Source organism: Cetorhinus maximus, chromosome 3 (genome assembly GCF_964194155.1).
Source record: "Cetorhinus maximus chromosome 3, sCetMax3.hap1.1, whole genome shotgun sequence".
NCBI classification, from domain to species: Eukaryota; Metazoa; Chordata; class Chondrichthyes; order Lamniformes; family Cetorhinidae; genus Cetorhinus; species Cetorhinus maximus.
The window spans coordinates 31,694,192-31,712,364 of NC_135881.1; the positions used below are offsets into that span (position 1 = coordinate 31,694,192).

Consider the following 18,173-nt stretch of genomic DNA (forward strand, 5'->3'; position numbering starts at 1 on the left):
ACTCTCGGTCTGGAAGTAGAAGGAGTCTTTTAAGTATAACCCTCGCAAAGGCCTTCCCTGTGATGCTAAGGGGTGAGATGTCCATGTAGTTGTTGCAGCCTCCTCTGTCGCCTTTGTTTTTATATAGTGTGATGATTTTGGTGTCACATATCTCCTGTGGGATGGAGCCTAGTTTCCAGTATAGAAGGAGAAGGTCATAAAGGTGTGGCAATAGATGGGACTTTCTGTGCTTGAGCAGTTTGGCTGGGATTCCGTTGTTGCTGGTTACCTTTCTGTTTGTGAAGCAATCAATGGCCTTCTTGCACCAAGTGATGAGAGTTCTGCATCTAAATCATTCATGACAGGAAGCATCAGGAGAGTGCCAAGCACAGAGCGGGAGATTTTTGTCTCACAGGAGTACAGTGTACAGTATTGTTCAGCCCTGTGCACCATCTGTTTACTTTTGTTGGTGAGTACATCATCATCTGCCGACTTCAGGGGTTGGGGGCAACTTTGGTGATGGTAGGACCAAGAGGTCTCCTGATCGCTTATACGTAGCTCGTAGATTTCTATTGTCACAGGCAGTTTAGATTCCTTGAGCCAGTGACTCCCTGTCTTTTATATGGCTGTCTTGGCTACTTTCAGGTTGTCCAGTGTATTAGCTGCTGGGTTTATGTTGTAAGCTTTGTTTTTTGCACCAATGACAGATGTCATCTCAGCTGCATTGTTCTCAAACCAGTCCTTACTGCGGGTCCCGCCTTTACTAAATGATGCTTCTGCTGCTTCATAGATGATTCCATCTTCCAAGCTTCATTGATAGGAAAAGGAAAGAAAGGCTTGCATTTCTATGGCACCTTTCGTGACCTCAGGGCCTCCAGAAGCACATTACATCCAATGAAGTGTTATGTTGAAGGAAATGTGGCTGCCAATTTGCACACAAGTAGATCGCATAGTAAATAAAAGGGTACTTTCACTGCAAGTATTCCAGTAAAACGCATAGCCATTAATCTGAGGCCATGATTTTGTGGCAGCGGGGTTAGGCAGGAACTTAGCCAATTTTGCTTAGTAACTGACAAATTTCTTTCTGCAACTTGAAGCTTAGAGGTGGAGCAAGATGTAGAAGAACACAGGCTAAAACTTTAGGATGTGTGGTAAGCAGAACATTCAGCAAAAGGTGAGACATGGAATGGTCATCGAGTGCAGGCGCTGGGGCATTACATGAACGTTGCATTCATTCAAGACACAACTAATTGACACGATGTGATGGTGGGCTGGGGCTGGGTGGTCAGGGGAACTGCATTTAGTTTTGGGCACCTCACCTTAGGAAAGATGTATTGACTGTGGAGGGGATGCAGTGCAGATTCACCCAAATGAAACCGGAGTTTAAAGGGTCAAATCACAAGGGCAAGTTGCATAAGTTTAGTTTGTATTTCATTGAGTATAGAAGGTTGAGGCGCAATCTGATTGAAATGTTAAAATGTTAAAAGGATTTGAGGGTGGGTACAGATTATCTCCTCTTTGTCAAGGACAAGGGGCATGAGCTGGAAATTAGAACTAGACCAGACAGGGAACATTTTTTTTTTCATACAAAACGTGATAGAACTCTGAAACACTCTCTTCTTTGAATGCTGGGTCAATTAGTGCTTTCATGACTGAGATGGATAGATTTTTGTTAGCTAAGGATATCAAGGGATATGGAGTTAAGGAGTTGAGGTGCAGAACAGCCATGATTTAATTGAATGATTGAACAGCCTATTCCTGTTCCTATCATTTGTCCGTTTCTAACAGTAAGTTAAGTTTTTCCCTGGGCAGATGTATTAAAAAGGGCCAGATGGGGTCCTCTTCATCTATAGTTATCTTGTGACCTTAAGAACTGTAACGCAGTTCCCTAGCCAGATCCACAAATGTACAAGTAACAGAATAATGCAAATAGATTGAAAACAAGGAGGTCAGATGAAAAGGATCTGCAGCTGTAGGGTTGGGAGTGTTTGTTGCCCCACTTCAGGAGCTGTCGTCTGTTATTTGAATAGAATTGAATTCCTGCTCAGGTTACTGCACGTTTCATGACATTGTTGTATATTCATCTTTTTGTGGGGAGAGGAGAGAGGAAAACTGAACAGGAACCAACCCTGCTTCACAAAAGCACCCCACCCACAGGGAAATGAGGGGGGGTAATGGTACCAGTGGAAGAGCACGGTTTGTCGTACAGCCTTTCTCTCTTTCTAACTGGAAGATGAAACTGTTGAGTCAGATTTAGTGTAAAGAAGAAGAAGGGGCACAAAATTAGAGGAATATAAACAGAACTGGAAAGCCAGGTCAGGAAGTCATTAACTGTTCGCTGATGGCTCAAAGTAAAACAGGAAATGTTGGATTTATTCTGAATCCTGACAATGGATTTATAGTCAAAATTTATTGTGGTCTTTTCTCCAGATGCTGGTGAACATGCTGAGCATTTTTAATATTCTCTGATTTTTGTTTCAGATTCCCAACATTTATGGTAACACGCTCCTAGCTCCAAATTAATGTATTTATAGAATGAGTTATGAAACAGGGGACACATTGTGGTGAAGTGGAGTTCTGATCTCCCATCCAGGTCAAATTTGGGCTGATTTGATTTTAACCAGGATTTTTTACAGCCGCTACTGATGGATAAATATTTAGGGGTGGTGGGCAGCGGGGGAGGTGGGGGGGGCGCGTCATTTTGGAGGACGATGTAAAGGACAATCAAATAGATGTCAGGTTGGCCGTCTGTTACCTGCCTTGCTCAGTTACTCCTTCTACTGATTTCAGTGTAACGTGATGCATAATGGATGACCAACTCTGGACGTGCCTGTGTTACAGCACTGCCCAAAGTTAGTGGGATCCCTAAAAAGTTCATTACGACATTCTTCCATCCACATCAACTCCTTTACTTTAAGCAGGATAATGCCTCAGTTAAAACTATGGGCAGGAGAGCAACATAGATCTGCTACTTTCTCTTTTGTTATGTCATCGACTGGTGACGAGGTATGGGGCACCAGACTGCAGCTACTTCGGTGTTTTTTTTCAACCTGAAAGCTGTAAATACATGAAACTGATTTAAAGATTGCGCTTAACCGAGGCTCAAACAGCTGCAGAATCTGCTGTAGCTTTTGCTGCTGCTTCTGATTGTCAGAAAATATGCAGCGAACCAATGGGAATGGGCAAGGCAGTGCTCAACCTCTGATCAACTTACCAGTTTGTAATTGATGGCTACATCATTGTCCGAGGTGTCAGCTGTGGCTCAGTTCATAGCACCCTCGCCTTTGAGTCAGAAGGTTGTGGGTTCATGTCCCACTCCTGGAAACCAAGAACTGTGAATGTACTCGAAGGAGTTACAAGCAATCTGTTGATAACTTGAAAGAGTTACATCATTGTCCTGTTCATGTGTGTAGCAAATTTTAAATGCTATATTCATTCCACTGACACCTCACTGTCTATCCTCTCTCCTATGACCTTCAGTTTTAAAAAAAAAATATATATTTAGCTGTGTGCCTGCTCTGAACTCTAAGAGCATCACTTCCATTTCTCCACTGTTGGAGGCCAATGTTTGGCATCAACAGCTGACTGAAGTTACACAACCGTCCCAGACAAAGGAGTACTGGTTGCACTTCTGATATGTTGGCTGTGAAAATGAAGCAGAAACACAGCTTAAGATGTTTGCTTTGCCTCTAATGGTGGGTTTTAACACTTGTTAAACATTGATGTTAAACTCACTGACCTGCAGTTTGTCCCTCCCTCCTTTTAGCAGTAAGGATCTGTGAGATCATCAGTTTTCTGCCCTTCTGAGGCTGGGCTGATTGTGAGCTGTAAGCACTTTGCCATTAGAATCGGTGTGCTCTCAATGGTTCGTCTGAATTGTTGACTTGCTGTCACGTTATTTTTCTATCAATAAAAGTTGTTTTCTGTCACGTTTCCCATTATGTAGCTGACACAGCCATTCAGATGTTTAAACAGTGGGTGCTTTGGAGCGCTCTAGTAATTCCCAGGACAATAGCAGTACTTACAAGGAATTCCTAGGGCCAGACCAGCGATTTGCAAGGCTCTCTCCCCCTTGTAAACACATACACAAACAAAGCCACCAGCATGGAATTGTGAAATACTCAAGCCTATATCTTTCAAGATATTTTTGTCAGCCTATCTAGATTAAGGCTCTCAATCTGTTCGCAACCGCAAACTTGTCTCATTATTTTCACACTTAGCCAGGCCATTTAATGGACATCTAATTACATTATCATATTAACAGATATTTGAAGAGCCACTGAGCGCAGCCATTAAATCTGTGAATAGCAATAATTAATTTGACTGCCCGCATGAATACATAAATTCAGACCTCATGAGGTAACCATTTTGATCTATTTGCTTTCCAATATATACAGCCAGCCTTGCCTGTTCACAGGTGGCTGAGCTGAAAACAAACTTTAATATTCTAGTACAATAAAATGGAAAGAACACACATCTGGCTGGATCTCTGAAATAAAAGCAGAACATACTGGGAATACACAGCAGGCCAGTCAGTATCTCTGAAGAAAAGAGACAGGTTATAACATTTTATATCTCCACCCTTCATTAGAACTGAAGATTAAAAGTTGATTGGCTATATTGATTTGGAAAAATAGACAGAATACAGGGAAGAGGAGAGAACCAAAAAACACACTTATCACAGATGTGAAGCTAATAAGTTAACCAAACTACTAACAGAAAATTATTAGGTGATACAAAAGGGAGATGAGGTGGTAGTATAAAGATAGTTTAAGAGTAAGTGAATAGTTTGAATGGATATATTGGATGGATGCATGAAGATGCACAAACAAAAGCATAAGAAAATAAGGAAAAATAGATAAAGAGAGGAAATAACACAAGCAGCAAGTCTGAAAGTAAAACAGAAGATTAAAGGGAAAGACCGTGAATCTACTGGATAAAAGAAAAGCAAAAAATGAAGGCCCATACCATGGGCTCTGCTTGTCACCTCCCCGCTCACTCCACCCCACCCCAGCTTTATCACAGAATCACAGAATATATAGCCGAAAAAAGAGAAATGCTGTTGAAGATTTTTGCCTTGCACTCCTCAGGACAGATTTGCAAGAATACCAATGGTAAATGGAACACCAATTTACACTGAAAGAGAATGAAGTGCTGATTGGTTGGCAAGTGGACTCTGATTGGTTGAGGCATCGCCATGGAGAATGCACCAGGAAACAGTTAACTACCAAGCTTTTGTTTAAATTCAAACCAGGCAGATTGACTCTGAAGGCATTGCCCTGGGGAATGAATCAGGGAATGCCTGTCCCTCAAACTTTTGTTTAGTTGAAAAAGGTGCAATAAGTGGACATATTCCTTCTGTCTGCTCAGGACAGGGTCCTGTGTGTGAATATGTGTGGCTTCTAGCTTGTATAAGTGAGCCACACTGCACGCTGGACTGACCATCTTAAATTGGTTTTCAGTGTAATCCTTAGTAATTCTTAGAGGTGAGAGTGACTGCCCTTGACATCAAGGCTGCATTTGACCGAGTGTGGCATCAAGGAGCCCTAGCAAAACTGGAGTCAATGGAAATCAGGGGGAAAACTCTCCACTGGTTGGAGTCATACCTAGCACAAAGGAAGATGGCTGTGATTGTTGGAGATCAGTCATCTCAGCTCCAGGACATCACTGCAGGAGTTCCTCAGGGTAGTGTCCTCAGCCCAACCAGCTTCAGCTGCTTCATCAATGACCTTCCTTCCATCATAAGGTCAAAAGTGGGGATGTTCACTGATGATTGCACAATGTTCAGCACCATTCATGACTCCTCAGATACTGAAGCAGCCCATGTCCAAATGCAGGACCTGGGCAATATCCAGGCTTGGACTGACAAGTCACAAGTAACATTTGTACCACACATGTATCAGGCAATGACCATCTCCAACAAGAGAGAATCCAACCATCATCCCTTGATGTTCAATGGCATTGCCATCACTGAATCCCCCACTATCAACAAGCTGGTGACCATTGACCAGAAACCAGTCAGAGGCTAGGAATCGTGCAATGAGTAATTCACCTCCTGATTCCCCAAAGCCTGTCCACCATCTACAAGGCACAGGTCAGGAGTGTGATGGAATACTCTTCACTTGCCTGGATGAGTGCAGCTCCCACAAAACTCAAGAAGCTTGACACCTCCAGGACAAAGCAGCTCGCTTGATTGGCACCACATCCACAAACATTCACTCCCTCCTCCACCGACGCACAGTAGCAGCAGTGCGTACCATCTACAAGATGCACTACAGGTATTCATCAAGGCTCCTTTGACAGCACCTTCCAAACCCATGACCACTACCATCTAGAAGGACAAGGAAAGCAGACACATGGGAACACCACCACCTGGAAGTTCCCCTCCAAGCCACTCACCATCCTGACTTGGAAATATATCACCGTTCCTTCACTGTCGCTGGGTCAAAATCCTGGAACTCCCTTCCTAACAGCACTGTAGATGTGCCTACACTACATGGACTGCAGCGGTTCAAGAAGGCAGCTCACCACCACCTGCTCAAGGGCAACTAGGGATGGGCAATAAATGCTGGCCCAGCCAGCGAAGCCCACATTCCATGAATGAATGAAAAAAAAATCAGGATTGTTTAGCAAGTGTTGTCCAATTGCAGAATCACATCCAATGTTGGGCACTTTGTTTTGAGTTTTAAACTGACATTTTCACTGGAGAGACTGATACTAGCTTGTCAACCAATTTCTGTGGTATGTACATGTAGTATCCCAGAGAAATTTGGAACCAGCCTGTCATAGGTGCTTTATAAGTTAAATTACCAAAACACTGGGCCAGATGGTATGCACCCTAAGAGGTAAGAGAAGACATTTGTCAGGGTTTATTGCTAAGTACTGGAGAGGTTCTGCAGAACTGAATGAAAAACAAAACAAAAGGAAACAAAATTGATGCATGCAACTTTTAGTTTAACATTCATAACAGCAAAACTAATAGAATTTATTCTAAAGAGCAGGGCTGGACAACTACCTATGTAGTAATAATTTAACTGTACGACTCCCTATATAGCAATAATTTAACTTAAGAAAAACAGGCAGCATGGATTTTGAATGGATTGATACAGATCATAAGAATGTGAGAAATAGGAGCAGAGGTAGGCCATTCAGCCCTTTGAACCTGCTCCACCATTCGATAAGATCATGGCTGATCTGACTGTGGCCTTAACTCCACTTTCCTGCCTGCCTCCCCATAACTGTCGACTCCCTTGTCAGTCAAAGGTCATTCTAATCCTCCCAACATTTATCCTGTTAAGCCTCCTCAGAACCTTATTTGTTTCAATAAAATTACACCTCATTCTTCTAAACTCCATTGAGTAAAGGCCCAACCTGCTCAACTGTTCATTAGACAACCCCTTCATCACAGGAATCAGCCTAGCAAACCCTCTCTGAACTGCTACCAATGCAAGTATTTCCCCACTTAAGTAAGGAGACCAGTAATTTACACAGCACTCCAAGTGCAGATTTACCAATGTCCTGTACAGTTGTAGCAAGACTTTCCTACTTTTATACTCTATCCCCCTTGTAATAAAGGCCAAAATTCCATTTGCCTTCCTAATTACTTGATGTAGCTACATGCTAATTTTTGTGATTCATGTAGAGGGACACCTAGCTCACTCTGTATTGGAGTATTCTTTCGTCTCTCTCCATTTAAAAAAAATTCTGCTTTTCTATTCTTCCTGCCAAAGCGGACAACCTCAAATTTTCCCATATTATATTTCACCTGCCAAACTTTTGTCCACTCACTTTAACCTATCTATATCCCTTTGCAGACTGTTTGCATCCTCCTCACAACTTGCTTTCCTACCTATCTTTACATCATCAGCAAATTTGGCTACAGTACAGTCCGTCCCTTTATCCAATTCATTTGTATAGATTGTAAATAGTTGAGGCCCCAGCACTGATCCCTGAGGATCTCCACTAGTTATAATTTGCCAACCTGAAAATTACCCATTTATCCTGACTCCCTGGACTGAAATTTCGCTCCCAAGTTGGGAGCGCAGAGTTGGGAAAATTCCTGACTCTGCAAACCCAACTCGGGAGAAACTGCTCTGAATCTTTGGATTTTCATTTAGGAGAGGATGTGAGTGTTGATGGGAGTCAGGCCCGCTGACCCCAAAGACAGTGCAGAGGCAGCTACAAGGGCTGCCAGGTGCCAAAGTGGGCTGGTTAAAAGGCCCACCTTGGTGCTCTGGGTCTTTGTCCCACTTACAATAAAAAAAGAAAATAGCCCTCTAGTCCTCACCCCTCACAACTCCTTACCTTCCCACTCACTCCCATGCCCCATCTATGCCAACTCATGGCATCTCATGCCCCTCCCTCACCTCCTATGGCTCCTCATACCCTCCATGCCAACAATTTCCCCTCTACCAATCGCCATGGCCCCTATTTCCCTCCATACCAACTTTTGTCCCTCTGCCCACTACCATGGCTCTTTAGTGCCAATTCATGCCAACCCATGACTTCCCCACATACCACTTTTTCCTTGCACCTTCCATGCTAACTCACCCACTATCCACTCTAGGAAGACCTCAGGAACGAAGGTGAGATGAAATAAAATAAAGTTCTAAGTGTCTATTACAGATTTCATTGTTTTTATTTTAAAAAACACTCGCATTCAAAAAAACCCAGTCAATACATTTAAATTCTTTCAAGTACGTAACCCCTAATGAAAACATTTGTGTTCATAGCCTCACATCAAAGACTTTATAACCATTTGGAGCAGTCATTCACACTGTGAACTTACAGGCCCTCCACTGTGATAATGATAGCCCTCGGGTTTATGTCAGCACACAGCCAGTGCAGCCACATCAGGCATTTTCTTTCAAAACTTTAAAGGGCTTTGGGATTTAAATGACTTGATAGCTTGACAATTCTACTGAGTGTATCCACTTTTTAGGCATATCCATGTCTTCTCTTAACAATCTCCAAGGGCAGCTTACCTCTTCCAAAGGGGCACCTGGACCTCTCCAAAAGGATATCCTACCTCTCAAAATGACTCCAGCTGCTTTAGATCTTTCCCACAAATGTCTAAGTCCCACAAGTCATGTTCTGGACATCCCACTTACGAAAATTGCAACTGTGTGAAGGTAGCTACACTTTTCATTGTACTGCTGCCTCAGTAAACCATAGACGTGCAAAGTACAAACCGTCCCCATTCCCTCTCACCCCCAGCAAAAATGGTGGAGGCAGGTTCAGGGGCAGGACTTATGAAATTGGGGCTCCAGTACCATTTTGGCTAAGGTGTAGAACACTTCTGGCTTTGTGAAAATTTGGGCCTATTTTTCCTGTTATCAGCTAATCCTCTATCCATGCTAATATAGCACCCTCAACACTGTAAGCTTTTATCTTGTGCAGTAACTTTTATGTGACACCTTATTGACTTATTGAATGCCTTTTGGAAATCCAAATACACTACATCTACTGGTTCACCTTTATCCACCCTGCTTGTTACACCCTCAATGAACTCTAATAAATTTGTCAAACATGATTTTCTAGATGATTTTACATGATTACAGCATGTAGATGAGAAATAGGAGTGGCTCAAGGATAGATCTTTAGGGGACACAAAGGTAATGGGTGTGAGACCAGGAAGTGAAGTCATTGCAAGTGATACTCTTGTTATGATTGGATAGATATGCAACAAGGTGAGAGTAGGCCCACCCAGTTGGATGATAATGGAGAGGCATTGGGGAAGGTGGTTTGTCAACAGTGTCAAAGGCTGCAGGCAGGACGAGAAGGATGAGGAGGGAAAGTTTATCTTTGTCACAGTCACAAAGGATGTCATTTTTGACTTTAAGAGCTATTTCGAAATGTGGCAGGAGCAGAAACCTGATTGAAGGGACTCGAATATGGTGCTCCAGGAAAGATGGCAATGGGTTTTTGAGCTGACAACACATTCAAGAGCTTTGGATAGGAAAGGGAGGTTGGCCAGGATGACGGGGTCAAGGGTCATTTCTTTGAGGAGAGGGATGAGGTCAGCAGATTTAAAGGAGAGAGGGACAATACCTGAATAGAGGGACTGTTTACAATATCGGCTAACACGAGGGACCAGAAGGGGAACTTGGGTGATTAGAAATTTAGTGGAAAAAGGGTGGAGGGAACAGGAGGTGGGTTTCATGGACAAGTTGAGCTCAGAAAGAGCATGAGGAGAGATAGGAGAGAAACCAGAGAAAGTTCAGGGCTAAGGCAGTGGGGGGGCTTTGGAGTACGTTTGGCTAAGTGGGCTAGTGGAAAGGAGGGAATAGGTAGCTGATTCAAGGTCTCATTGAGGTTTTCAAATTTTAAGATTTTAAATATACATTGAACACAAATAAATGGTTTGACACAAATAGGAGACACAGACTTAAGCTCAGAAGGAAGGTAGATAAGCAGTTTAGATTCAACTGCCTAACACAGGAAACAGTGAAGGTGCAAACAGACTGCCTAGAACAACAGTAAAGGGGAATGGTGAAAGCAGGTTCTAGAAGTAGTTTGATCGGTTTTTGGTGAAAAAAGTGTTTGTTGGATAAAAAGATAAGGTATGGTATGAAATACATCTGAATTGGGAATATCGGGAGGAAGTCCTAACTAATGTTCATCCCTCAGCAAACATTAGCAAAACAGATTCCTTGTTCACATTTACTGCTCATGACAACTTGCTGTGCACAAATTGGAGACCTGTTTGCCTAAATAACAACACATTTCAAAAGCAATTTATTGGCTGTGAGATGCTTTGGAACATCATAAGAATATGAAAGATACTATATAAATGCAAGATTTTTCTTTCATTTTTATATGCAGGAAGGCAATCAAGATCTATTAATAAATATATTGCTTGTAACATTATCACCATCTAGTTCCTGGCCAGTATATGGTTGCTAATAATGATAGCCACAGGGAAGGTAAATGACTCTGAGGATCATCATATGATCAGGCAATTTATAATGCTTTTTGTGGTTAGCATGAGCCTTGCTCCCAGGGACTAGTTGGAGCTTCTAATAGGTTTTACTTTGCTGCTTTAATTTCATTTAACTATTTCCTTCTTTTTTTTTAATGGAAACCTGAAGACCGTGATCCTTAGAGTGGATATAAGGTAGTTGTCAATTATGTGTTGAGTAATCACTCCTGTGACATTTTACTATGTTAAAGATGCTATGCCATTAGACGTTATCACCCACAGGTGGCTAGGAGCCCACTCCCATGTGATACAGGTGTTGCCATATTGAGGGGGTATCTCGTGGGTCTGTCTGGAGGTCAGTAATTGGGACAGGATCGGGTGACCCAATGTAGGCTGTGGAGTTTGTGTGGCTGAGCCCATAGTTGACAACACTGGAGCTGTGGAAGGCATAGACAGCTCAGCAGGTATGTTAGTATTTGCAGGAACAGGCCGATGGCAGCATTCACCATGGCTGGTAGAACTATAATTGGAAATGAAGCAGATCGCAAAGCCAGGACAGAAGAAAGGGGCCTTTTAGTATTCATGCTGGGGAGGTGATGGCGTAGTGGTATTGTCGCTGGACTAGTAATCCAGAGACCCCAGGGTAATGCTCTGGGAATCCAGGTTTGCATCCCGCCACAGCAGATGGTGGAATTTGAATCCAATAAAAATCTGGAATTAAAGTCTAATGATGACAATGAAAACCATTGTCGATCATTGTAAAAACCCATCTGGTTCGCTCATGTCCTTTAGGGAAGGAAATCTGCTGTCATTACCTGGTCTGGCCTACATGTGACTCCAGACCCACAGCAATGTGGTTGATTCTTAAATGCCCTAACTGCTCCCAAAACAACACTGACAGGAGGTCCAGTTTCTAGGTTATCTTGTTATGTTAGTAAGTGCCGATCATTTTTTCAAAATCTTTTTTCAAATATTGTCGTGTTTTATTATTTCCTGTCCAGAATGCAGTGATTCACATTGGCAGAAGATCTACAATGGGTAGGGATGGGTAATAAATGCTGGCTGAGCCAGTGACGCCCACATCCCATGAACGAATAAAAAAAAAAATCTGATCTTTTGACATGATAAGTTTGCTATGTAGCTGGGAACTGATGAACTTGCAAATAATGCACCAGCCATCATCAATAGAGGACCGAGTAGCATATATTCATCTTGGTTATTTTGTTGGCATTGTTAGTTAATACAGGAAGGGAATTTGATGTACAGGAAAGAGAAAAGGAAAGAGGTCATACCATTACATGGGGAGGTCTTGTGGTGCAATGGGCATTCCTGCCTCTAAGCCAGAAGCTCAGTGTTCAAGTCTCAACCCAGGACCTGAGGGCCAAGGAAGATGTTTCATAATACTGCCACAGTTGTGTTTGAATTTATGAAAGGGAAATCATGTTTGACAAACTTGTTGGAGTTTTTTGAGGATGGAGTTTTTTGTAGCATAGATAAAGGAGAACCAGTGGATGTGATTTATTTGGATTTTCAGAAGGCTATTCATAAGGTCCCACACATATTAGTAAATAAAATTAGAGTGCATGGGGTTGGGGGAAATACACTAGGATGGCTTGGGAATTGGTTAACAGGCAGAAAGCAAAGAGTAGGGTATAAACGGATCATTCTCAGGATGGCAGGCTGAAAAGAGAAGAATGAGGGGTGACCCAATGGAAATCTTTAAGATTATAAAAGATTGGATAAATACTGAGAAAGTATATTCCCACTTATGGGAAAGAGCAAAACTAGAGGCTATCCAAGATAAGGTAATCACCAAGCAATTCAATAGGGAATTCAGAAGAAACGTCTTTACTGTGAAGGTGGTGAAAATGTGAAACTCGCTACCCCAGCAAGTAGTTGAGGCCATCAATAGTATAAATGTATTTAAGAGGGAGAAGGGAGTAGATGAGGAAGAAAGGAAGGAGGCTTGAATGGGCATGGGCTGGTTGGGATGAATGGTCTGTTTCTGTACTGGATATTCCATGTAATGAAAATAGCTGCATAGATGGGATGGGAAGAGGAAAACCTTGAGCTGTGCGGTCAGTGTGCTTGACACTGCTTGGTTCTCCTTGAGGTGGGGTGAGTCCGTTGGACAATACTGCTGCTTATGAAGCAGAACACTGTATTCCATCACATTTTTCTTATGTTTCCTTCTTCTCTGATGACCAGCATTGTCAACAGGCTTAGTTTATCCTCCAACATCTGCTTTTAATTTTAAAGGAACACTAGGAAATGAAATGTGGCACCACTTTGAAAGGATTTTTATCACTTCAAAAGATGGAAGTGGACCGCCATGAATACTCTATTTAACACTGAGCCTATAAATGACTCAGCATTCCCTATTCCCAAAAGACATCTTGCGGTTTTTATCTGTTACCTATTTACACAGGGCAAGTTTACTCACACTAACGCTGTCCCTTTTGGGAAGATATCAGGTACTGAATGATTACCTCAGTAAAATTGTTGGCAGTACAAAGGTTAGCAGTTACACACGTCCCAAAGAGAATGCAGTGAGAGAGAAATATGTGCTGTTTCTTCTTAAGTTTTATTCATTAGATGTGGGCACCACTGGCTAGTCATTTATTGCCCATCCCTAATTGCCCTTGTTTAGAGGGCATTTAAGAGTCAACCACATTGCTGTGGGACTAGAGTCACATGTAGGTCAGACCAGGTAAGGATGGCAGATTTCCTCCCCTAAAGGATATTAGTGAACCAGATGGGTTTTTACAATAATCAACAATGGTTTCTTAGTCATCATCAGACTTTTAATTCCAGATTTTTATGGGATTTGAACCTGGATCCTCAGGACATTACCTTGGGTCTCCGGATTACTAATCCAGCAACAATACCACTATCTCATCGCCTTCCGCAGTACAAACTGGCTATTAAAAATACAATTAGCTGTTAGAACAGGAGCATTACTGAAGAAAGGGGATGAGCTTGATTCCACTGACGGGTATGTTTTCCTCCTGCACTTTCTTCTATTCTTTCTTTTCCAACGCGCCCTTCCCACCCCACTCCCCTCAATGCAGTGACTTTTGTCACTCATCAGTTTTAAAGTCTTCCCACTTTTGACCTAAGTTTGATAATGCACTGTTGCTGCCTGTGCATCTACTATACGCTGCACTCATTTGCTAATATACCTCAAGTATTATTGCTCAGCCATACTTGTTGAAAGTGTCAGCTTAGTATTTAGTTCATTGACCTACAGAAACTGGTAAGCATGAACCCAACAATGTTACGTCTTTAGTTGAAGTTTTAAGACCTTTTGTGTCACTCTCTTAAAGAGGAAGGTAACTCTGCTATCATCAAATGATCTATTTCTTTTCAGAATGTGGATATGACAAGGTTAGCACTTATTGTCCATTCCCAGTTTGATACAACTAAATGGCTTGCTAGGCCATGTCACAGGGGAGTGAAGAGTCAACCACACTCTTATAGCCTGAAGTGATCAGATCTCGGTGAAGCCAGTAGAAGGTTGAATTACACAGACTTTCTCTAGAGTTTCAAAAAATGAGAGGTGATCTCATTAAAACCTATAAAGTACTTAAAGCAATAGGCAGGGTAGATGCAGGTCAGATGGTTCCCCTAGTTGGGGAGCCTAGAAGCAGGAGACACAATTTCAAAATAAGGAGGAAGCCACTTAGGACCGAGATGAGGAGAAATTTCTTTACTCAGAGGGTTGTGAATCTTTGGAATTCTCTACCCCAGAGGGCCATGGAAGCTCAGTCATTGAGTTTGTTTAAGGTAGAGATTGATGGTTTCTGGTTAACAATAACGTAAAGGGTTATGGGGATAATGTGGGTAAAAGGCATTGAAGTGCTTGATCAGTCATGATCGTACTGAATGGCTGAGCAGGCTTGACGGGCTGAATTGCCTTCTCCCGCTCTTATGTTCCTAGACCTGGATGGGGTGCACAAGGTGTGGTCTAACCATGCAGAGAACTGTACAGTTTGATCATGACTTTCTCTGACATATATTCTACGGATTTGACTTTATGTGGAGAAGATACCCTCATTGTCACTGTTTGATGCAAATTTCAGCAGAATGGCTATGGTTTAAGTTCCATGTTCAATATTTTATTGTATATACATGGCACCAATTGCATTACACACTTTTTACATCCTCAAAAAAAGCTCGTATATTCTCAGATGCTTATCGAGCCGAGCAAAAGTACCCAATCTGTTACATGTCGTGTCGCGTGACACGGAATATTAACCTTTTTACATTTGTTAAATATGAAATTTAAAAATTAAGACAGCAAAAATATCAGGAAATGTACAGTAAACTCGCGATGGTAACATTTTCTTATGACTGTGACTGAAAGACCACAAAACAGGTGGAAATGCGTTCCTGTTATTTGAATTGGTACAGAGTTGAAAGCAAAATGTTCTCGGTGCCACATGGATTCATTATAACAGAAATTCGGAAAGGAAAAGCTGCCTTTTTAATTTCTGTATTACCTGAGCTCTCTAGAGTCTCTCTCCATCACCAAAACCGTGTTCATCCCATCATTCGAAAATACGACCAACTCATTGAAGGGAAAGTGTCCCAACACTCTTGAGTGCGAGATATGATGAACAGCTGATAGTTCTGCATATCTCAGATTTATGGTGTAACCGACAGAAGAATTTCTCGGTGTCTGTTCAAAAATAATCTGCTGTGTGAGCCTTCACTTAAAAGGGAAATCAATGGTGGATACACAGCACTGAAATGTAATGTTGTCCCAAGCAGAAGCTGAAGGGCTCGGGGGTGGTGGGGAGGTTGTGGGGGGTGGGGGTGCTGAAAATCCACAGGCCGAGATCACGAGGGCTTTGCCAGGTTCCTGCTCATTGGTGTCCTATAGTGCTGACTCAGGCAGAGATTTTGTAAGGTCAGTGGGTTGGCACATAATTAGCATGCAGCTCAATAATCTCCTGGGAACCCACAATCAGGGGACTGGCAGGGGCATAGTGGATAGGGCATCTTGGACACCCCTATTAAGCCCAAGGCCTGCCTGATCCAATCTAACAGGCAGGTTTCCAAATGGAAACCCAGCACGCCTGCCCTAAATAGGCTGCTTAAACAGGCAAATAATGTCCTATGTGTTATAGAACTCTGACAGCAACTTTCATGTACAAACGGGGGCAGGGGCTGTGGAGAGTGGGAGCACGGGGGAGCATGCACCATGCACACTAGGCTTCAGTTAAAGGACATCCAGCAGTTCTTAAAGGGACTGTTGGAGGCCGCTCCGAAAAAAACAGCCTGGGAATTTTTCTTGGTGGGTGGGGGGGGACTTTTTCTTATTCACAGCTTTCAGTGTGTAGAAGCATTCATTTCTTTGCAAAGTTGATTCGAATTCAGCTCTACTTCCCTTATTGGCACATTCATATTTTAGAACATGGTGCCTCAGCTAAGCACGTAATCCAATCTATTTTGAATTTGAATTGGAAAATAAAGCCTGCATCTTTTTAAAAAGTCTTAGCTATGAAGTTCTATTGACATGGGTGGTAACACCACTACTCCATTGTAACAAGATGCGGGGGGAGGGCGGGGAGAGTTCAAATGTAACTTCAGGGTGGTCTTGCCAAGCTGACCCAAAGGTAGATAGAAGCTGAGAGGGCGTGGCGGGGAGTGAGTCTGGGTTGCCAGGAGGCTGTAATATTTTTGTGGAGCACTCCTGTTCCTTCTAGTTCTACAAAAGTATAAGGGTAATGTTTGTTGAATGACCCTGTAAAGGCTGCGGTTAGGCCGCTCAAGACCTAATTCACCAACATCTGCACCCAGATTTTGCATCATTCTACAATTGCTGTAGGACCTCGATTTGCATAGTTAAACAGCCTCAGGCCTGCTTTGGGGTGGGAGGGCGGACTGCTAGCCACTTACAAGCCCACCTTGGAGTTGCAGGTGGGCCTCGAGTGTCAGTGGGGCAGTTCTCCCTCCCCCCACTTTATAACATCTGGCTGCTTGTCTTCAGGTGAAAAACCAATAGCTTGTGAGTTGAATTTCTCCCTTCTTTTGATTTCATGGGTGTTTCTTGGGCTGTTTTCTGTAAAGCATTTGAGCGACCATTCAAATTCAAACCCCAGTTGTAGCAGTGCAATTCTCAGACAGGGCCTCGGCAACCTTCAGTCTCCTTAGCTACTGTTTCTCCTGTGATCTACCCAAGGTCCCAGAATGCAGGCTACCTCAACTCAAAAAAGGATTGTTGTGCTTTGGTGGACATTTCAGTACTTTGTTACATTTCACCCATATCCAGATTAGTTTGTGACTCAAAAATGTACATCTCAGCGATAAACTGGACTGATCCAGGTAGATAGAGACAGTTTTTGTTGTGCTAGCTCAATTTGACTTTGTTTTAAATCGAAAATTTAAGAATCACTTCAAATCAATCAATATTTGGACAGTAATTGGAAAAGATTTGGGAAGTCCAGTAGCAGGAGACTGAATATAAATACCAGATTAATCAGAAATTCTTTGTTAAATTGTATTTAATGGCCACCCACAAATGTAAATGAGTGATTGGAAGAAAGCACCTTTTCAGAGAAATCGATGAAAGAAGGATTTTACAATGTAATTTTTACCCCTAAAGCGCTTGTCACGCCATTTGTCGGGCCGACTGTTTGCGTTTCGGGCAACATGTTATTGAATTATTACCTCTTGTTGACTTGCAGCTGAAATATAAGAAATGGAGGGTTCCGTCAGGCAATTCGTTATCGATGGGGCTATGGACCTCCACATTACTGTGAACATCTTTCGAGTCTCGTCGTAATGGGGCGGAGGGAGGGAGGGGAGAGGGTCGCAGTGGGCTGATGGCATGAAGCTGTCTTCCAAAGAATCGGGGAGTGGGGTGGGGTGGGGGGTGCGGATTTTGAGGTTAGCTTTTCCTGTCCTTTCACTGAAGTTCATATTAAACACCGCACGCCTTTGCCTGTGTCTGCTGCCCCTCTGCAGCCGGCAGAAACTGATCTTGCTCCGGTGGTTTCTTCACCCACGTGCCCAGGTCGGCTTTCCGCAAGGCTTTAAACAGCTGCTGCTTGGCGGCCTGGTAGGGCTGGGCTGCCAGCTTGGCTTCGCAGTACATGGATGGCACTCCCTGAAGGTTTGAGCCTCGTGTACTCAGCTGTGGAGGAGAGCAGAACAAAACGAGTGAGTCGGTGCAGGCAGGAGGCTCCCCAACAGCTGTGTAATTTCCACATTTAATTTTCACAAGCAGTTCCCCGGCTCTCGCACACACACACACACCTTGTGGGCT

The 18,173-nt window shown here is 42.9% G+C and overlaps 1 protein-coding gene across 1 annotated transcript in view; it reads right to left on the bottom strand.

The window, feature by feature from the left end:
* Window positions 1-597: 597 nt before the first annotated feature.
* adarb2 (adenosine deaminase RNA specific B2 (inactive)) overlaps window positions 598-18,173 on the bottom strand; it is a 386,995-nt gene continuing 369,419 nt past the window's right edge. Inside the window, exons 10-12 of the mRNA XM_078535348.1 lie at window positions 17,850-18,041; window positions 17,576-17,592; window positions 598-787 (exon numbers count right to left, since the gene is read on the bottom strand). Of these exons, the coding sequence (XP_078391474.1) occupies window positions 598-787; window positions 17,576-17,592; window positions 17,850-18,041 (399 nt within the window). The remainder of the gene's footprint in view (window positions 788-17,575; window positions 17,593-17,849; window positions 18,042-18,173) is intronic.